Below are 6,588 nucleotides of genomic sequence, written 5' to 3'. Positions count from 1 at the left end.
GCAATGCAAGTTCCTAGTGTAGACCAACCAGTCCTTCCCCACCCACTAGATAACAATGCAGCAAACAGTGGAAAGTGAGACATATATATCAGAAAAATATTCTGAAAATTCCCTTTTTATCATACACTTAGGGTTGTTACAGCATACCAGGGGGGCACCCTGGAACCAGACTCTGCCCTAGGACTGGCATGGGGCTGCTGTTAGCTTCAACAGATAAAATAACTACCATTTTTGTATGGCCATTTGCAAGCCTGTGTGTTTCTCGGAACCACTTGCTGTCAGATGTGCTCCTACTAAGAACATCCAGGATTTGAGATTGCTGCCTGGGAAAAGCTTCTCTTTTAAGGCAAAATTGTCCCACCAGTCACATTTCTTATGACCCTGGGATACTTTGAGGTGCATCTCACCTGCCCACTTCTCAAAAGGTGGGGCAACCTCCCACGATCAGGGTACGTGGTGACATGAAAAGCACTAGAGAAGGAAGTAGATAGGAGACACAAAGAGAACCAGAGATGCAGCTTTATTTAAGGAACAGGAAGTGTGGTCTGACATGACACAGCTAGCCTGAACCTCATGGGAGTGTCACATTTTGAAGGGACGCAGCAAAATTCTCTCCATGTAAATGCCATGGAGAAGACTAGTCCAAGGAGCTTCGCAGGGCCAGCATCTTCACACTTGTTAGGAGGGAATTTTACCTCATTCGCTAACCAACTCAACAAGAGGCTTGATGAACTCCAGCCTGAGCTGCCAGCTTCCCTTTGGGTGAAAAGACAGGTCGAGATGCAGTGCCTGGAGTGAGGCTATCAACAAAGGTAATCATCCTAGCAATCTGCACTTAGCTGAAAGATACTTTTCTGAGGGTTAATCAGAGGTGCACAGGAAGGTTGGGCTTTTAAGCAGCAAGAATTCTTTCCCTACCCGTCATGCTTGCAGAAGCACGGCGAATGCAGCCCTGTGGGTGGTTCCTGCATCTTCACTTCTGACACAGCCATCTTTGCCCCAGCCTTAGCAGCTGGTACGGCAAAGGGGTGGGTCACCTCTGTCCCTAGGAGAAATCATTCAGGTGTGAGGAACAACAATTCCTTTGTTCGTCACACCTGAATGAGCCCCAATTCTGCACAAATCTGAAGTAGCTGCTGCTTTGCTGACTTGACTTCTATCTGTACACTGAGACCATGCTCATCTCATGGTCTGGCCTGTTACAGAGCATTGATTCCAGTTCATCAGTGTCTTGTTCCATTAGCCAGATAGCTGGGTTTGCCTTATGTCAGCCTGGATGCATTTCTGTCCCAGCAGTTATTAGCACTGCCTAGCAATATCAGACCAGCCACACCAAGACTGGAAATGGAACTTGCTCTGTTGGCACTGAGGCTGGCTCCATAGTTTCCTCTCTCACTGGCATGGCAATGGCAAATTGAGATGGTTCTGAAAGGAGCAGACGCGTCTCAATTCTTCCATCGGATTTGCTGAAAAAGAAGCACAACAGGACATGGCTAGTAGGTCAGATCTCTCAGGAACATGCCCAGGGGGTATTTGCCCCGCTGGAAGGGAGAACAGTGCCAGAGAATTCAGCCCCATGCTCAGATGTTCCAAAAAAATGACAAGGTGGGCGTGTTTATAAATTGATGTCGCTGGAAATGTTTGAAGTTTAAGTCAATTAAAACAATTCCTACAGCATGCAAAAACCCAAATCCAGCAGCTCTGGGATGAGTAACAAAAAAAAACCCAAGTCACGTAACGAAGTACAAACTGACTAAACTAGCATGTCAGCACCATGCTGAGTGAAATGCAGGGAGCTGACAAGCAGCAGTAAAGACAAGTGCTAAAGATCATCATCACAATATATAGAACCTCACATTTCCCCTGCAAGGGCGGTCAGGATTGCTTGCCTGGCTCAGATGGAGAAACCAAGGCACAAAGGAAAGAGACAAGGCTATGTAGCAAGCCAGGATTCTGATTCAGACGTTCCTGACTTGCAGTCCTCTGTCAGACTATGACTCACTAAAAGCTGGCAATACAATTGGGCCTTTCTAACATGAAAAGGCAAACAGAATACCAAACCCAGAGGTAAAAGTGTCTGATTCCAAGAGGCCCAAAGCAATAATCTGGCAGGTTGTATTGAGAATAGACCATCAAAAAGGAGCCCATGCCCACATTAAACCACCACTAGTTATCACTTGTCACATGCTAAGACTGTAAGTTCTCTAGGGTCAGCGATTGTTTTTCACACTCAGGACACTAGTTCTAGCACAACGCCTCAAGCCTCTTTTTGTTATCACAGACAGAAATCAAATCCTTTACTGTGGTGACTCAGCACTGAACAGTTGCTACTTCTCCCTTTTACAGCACTGGCTCTTTTCCAGAGACTCTGCACAGATTCCCCTTTCCAGTATCTAACTGGAACCTCCTCATGGACTAGCATGCTCCCAGCAGGAAGGGTGGACTCAGGGCAGCAACCCCTATGCCACACACCAAACAAACCCAGTCCTCTTTCTGAGTAATGTATCTGCAGGACACAGCTCCACAGGGCTAGCTCAAGTGTATGTGGGCGAGGAGTCACTCTTTACCATGTTGCTGAGGATGTTGTCTATCTTGTCCTCTTCTGCAGAGCCCCGCTCCACCTTACACCTGTACGCCATCAGCTGGTGACGATCCTTCAGGTCTCTATATGCCTAGTTAAACAGCAAAACCAGAGCTAAGTGAAGCAACTTCCTTTGCTTGGCACCACCCCTCTGTTCAGTTGAGGAATAACTCTCCAATCTTCCCACAGCATTGGCTATATCCTGATTTCCCCAAAGACTCATCACTCTGCAGTGGGATCTGGCACAGGAGAGACAGTCCAGGGAAAAATCATAAATCTTATGGGCTGCCCCAATGGAAGGTTGGGTCTTCACTGCAAACGTTTAGGAAAGGTCCTATCCAGAAAGGAGAGGCTCTACGGGTTAATGCACCAACTATGCACCCCAATGACTGAAGCTCACAGTCCTGCACTAGAGAAAATGTTAAGCTTCAGGCCACTCTAGCACACATCTCTACTCCAAAGGAGCCAACCTAAGAACAGCAGGCTGGGAGGCACCAGCAGAACTGCTGGAGGGTGGGGGTAGAGCTGTCACATCCACAGGATGGTCTGGGTTGTCTGCCCCAGGCTCTGCACGTTGGGGGCCCCACCAAAGCCACCTCAGCCATTCTATGGACAGGACAGTCCCCTAGGGAAGCCAGGGGACACAGAGAAGCCTGAGCGATTACCTGAGGGAGCCTTGCAGGGCAGCAGGGGTCAAGTACCCACCACTCATCATGGTGGCAGAATCCAGACCTACCAGCAGCCTGCTCTGCCCTGTTCTGTCACCCATCTCCCACACTGCTGTATTCAGCTTCACTGCTGATGTTAGATATCGGGTAAATGAATAATTGAATAACTGCATGAATTCTTATCAGTTACTCGACTATTCTATAGTCCCTGGGGGTGGGGCTGGCAGCCAGTGTGCTCTGGCCCCACTGCTGGGGAGCCCCCTGCTACTCTGCAGTTCATGGCAGTCTCCCTTGCCCCACACCCCTGCGCTGCTGCCTCTGATACAGAGGCAGCAGGGCAGGGGAGAATGTGTGTAGTTGACAAGATTAACCTATAACCCTAGGCTTACAGGTTAATTTTATAGCTGACTACATGACTTCCCTGTGGCAGCAGGAAGTGCAGTGTCTGAGCCCATACCCCTGAGCCTTGCATTGCTCGGAAGTAGGCTAGAGGAGTGGTTCTTACTGCTGCCCTGTATCAAGTCCCCAGTAATCTCCTGGCTTGTATTGTGCACGGAAAAGGCCTGAAGAAGAGGTTCCCAGGGGACCAGAGGGGGCAGGAAGAGGTGGGGTGGAGGTGGAGCAGACAGGTTTGGAGGAAGGGATGGAGTGGGGCAGAGGCCTGCAGTATGGGGAAGGGGACGGAGCCCCACATCCCTGCTAGGGATAGCCCCGGCAGAGGTAGAAAGAGGGTGAGCAGTGCTTACTTGGCTTTAGCAGATTCTGGGAACACCAGCTGACACCAAAAACAAAGAGAAAGTACACCCAGAGGTAAACAAGATGGGCACAGGGCAATAAGGCAAGGGAGATGCGGGAGAGCCTGGCCTCAGCCAAGTGTGTGTATATGCGGGGGTGCAGACCTTCTTCCCCTTTGCAGAGCAGGAACTCACATCAATAACAACATCGTGGCACTTATACTTCATGGCAAGGCTCAACCTTGCCTCTATGTCCTCCACCAGACGCACGTACTCCTGCAGCACCTAGATGGGAAGGGCAGGAGCCATCAGCAGAGCTTGTTTTCCCCAGTCACCCTTCCCTCATCTCCCTAAATATATCCCAGCTACAGACAACTAGCCCTTTACAGAAGATCGCCATACAGTCTGGCCCCCTCTGCAAGTGGAGGGCAGTGTGTGGATGGGATAGCCTCACAGATGACCTGCTCAGTGGGTTTCAGGGGTAGTGAATCCAAGCCCTCCTCATGGGCCCTGCCAGCCCAGAGAGCAATTCCATCAGATGAACCTTGCCCAAATTAAGCACCTAGAAACCGAATATACGGAACAATCTATTTGATGGCCTTGGCTTTGTCATACATGATCTGATCCCACAGACATTTCAGCACTTGCTGCTGTCCATCTCTTAGCTGCCCCATAACGCACACCTCACTGTGTCTAGTTCCCGTGGGTTCTTGCCCCCTCTCACCCTCCACCATCGTGCTTCCAGCCTGCATCTGTAGCATCTATATCCCTAAGGGACTCAGCTGGCCCAAATAAAGAGGAACTTCACATGAGGAAGTCCATCATTGTCCCCAGCTATGGAAGCCAGACAGTAAACAATAAGTGAATGCCCCTCTCTGGCAAATTCACTTGGGGGTTCAGGAAGAAATAAACAGCCCATTCCCCAGGTACACTGTAAGGCAGGTAATGGTCTCTGTTGGGAGCATGTTATCAAGCCAGGTGGCTGAGTGGTCTGAGTCAATGCAATGGGATAGCAGACTGAAAGGCCTGAACATCTGATCCAGTGTGGGAAGATAGCAGACTAGACGGCATGCTGTGACAGGGCAATTCCTTTGCTCACGTGCACCGGAGCGTTGTTCCTCTGCAAGATCTCCACCACTCGATGGAAGCCAATTGGAGCTCTCTTCTTGGTGTAGCCAAGCCAGTTCTGAAACAGCGACCCGAATTCTGCATTAATCTTTTCAAAAGGGACGTTCCATGCAAGATTCCCAGAGAGGGTGGGGAACTGAGGAACAGGGCTGTTAATTGATTTGGGTTTGGTGCACAGCAGCCACTGGGATTGCTTCTCCTCCTCCCTGCCCTCTCCATATCCCTCAGAGGGCAGTGGAAATCTGCTTTGGGCTGAGGATGCTGCTCTTCCCTGACAGATCATAGTTCCACAATCAGCAGCATTCCAAATCTGGAGGCTGGGCTCATAATGCATGTGACTCCCGGCAGCAGAACCTCAAAGGCTGCCTCCTTCTCTAGCTGAGCTGGCAGGACCTGTACTAAGCCCATCTCATCTTCTCTGGACAAGGAACTTGCTCTCTGAGCAACCACTCTGGACCTCAGAGCATGGATGTGCCAGGCTCAAATTTAACAAGCAATGTCTCTCCACATGAACCCCAGAGTGTGCCATACAATTCAGTGGCAGGGCCAGGGCCAGGGCCATAGGAGACTTCAACACAGAGCAGATCAGGCCGGACAGGGGACAGCGCATGGCCCTCAAATCAAATGGAAACAGACAGACATAGTCAGGGACGAACTGAGGCATGGGCTAGATGGGCAGCTGCCCGGGGCGCCAACCGACGGGGGGCACCTGGTGGCAGGTGTAAGGGACGTGTAGTGTCCCTTACAGCTGCCATCAGACGCCGCACGCCCGGGTCCCGCAGCACCAGCCCTGCGGTGCCAGCCAGCAGCGCCCATTTCCCCCCAGCCACGGGGCTCTGCACGGCCCGGCGCGCACACCAGCAGCACTAGCCAGGCTGGGCTAGGCAGCGCATGCGCTGTGCCCCCCGGAGATGGGTCCCAGGCTACGCACAAGTGGCTGTAGCCGGCCCGTGCATGCGCTGTGCACCGCGGGGGTGGGCCCGCACATGCGCCGTGCACCGCGGGGGCAGCTCGGGATGGCCCTGGACGTAGTCAGGAAATAAGCAGTGTTTGAACACAGTGACATTTTAGCCACTGGGCCAATGGGGCCTGTGGCCGGTGACCCTAATGACGACCTCAGAAGAAGCGCCAGGTGGGGTGGGGGTGGGGATGGTGGAAGCCCCTGCACCCTGACCCTGTTCCCTTAGCAGAAGCACTGGGCAGGGCAGCTGAAGCCCTGGTACCCCTGCCCCACTGTCTATGGCAGAAGCACTGTGTGGGGCAGGAAAAGGCCCAGCACCTGAACCTTGCGGAGGCCCTGGGACTGCAGGAGCTCTTCTCCCAGCCATGGCCTCAGAGCTGGCTAAGCTCTTATTCCACACTGGGGACCTGGTGGGCAGATAGCACTTCTCTGGTCCCAGGTGAGGGGAAAAGGAAAGTAAACAGGTTGTGGGCTGTAGTGGAGCAGGGGCAAAATGTGAGGGGATTGTGGGTAGAA

The 6,588-nt window shown here is 51.8% G+C and overlaps 1 protein-coding gene across 1 annotated transcript in view; it reads right to left on the bottom strand.

Moving 5' to 3' along the window:
• Positions 1-504: 504 nt before the first annotated feature.
• VIPAS39 (VPS33B interacting protein, apical-basolateral polarity regulator, spe-39 homolog) overlaps positions 505-6,588 on the bottom strand; it is a 29,208-nt gene continuing 23,124 nt past the window's right edge. Inside the window, exons 16-19 of the mRNA XM_006134820.4 lie at positions 5,083-5,169; positions 4,179-4,268; positions 2,568-2,672; positions 505-1,466 (exon numbers count right to left, since the gene is read on the bottom strand). Coding sequence (XP_006134882.2) covers positions 1,446-1,466; positions 2,568-2,672; positions 4,179-4,268; positions 5,083-5,169 — 303 coding nt within the window. The 3' untranslated portion in view covers positions 505-1,445. The remainder of the gene's footprint in view (positions 1,467-2,567; positions 2,673-4,178; positions 4,269-5,082; positions 5,170-6,588) is intronic.

This window comes from Pelodiscus sinensis, chromosome 4 (assembly GCF_049634645.1).
Source record: "Pelodiscus sinensis isolate JC-2024 chromosome 4, ASM4963464v1, whole genome shotgun sequence".
NCBI lineage: Eukaryota > Metazoa > Chordata > Testudines > Trionychidae > Pelodiscus > Pelodiscus sinensis.
This window is presented reverse-complemented; position numbering and strand designations above follow the sequence as displayed.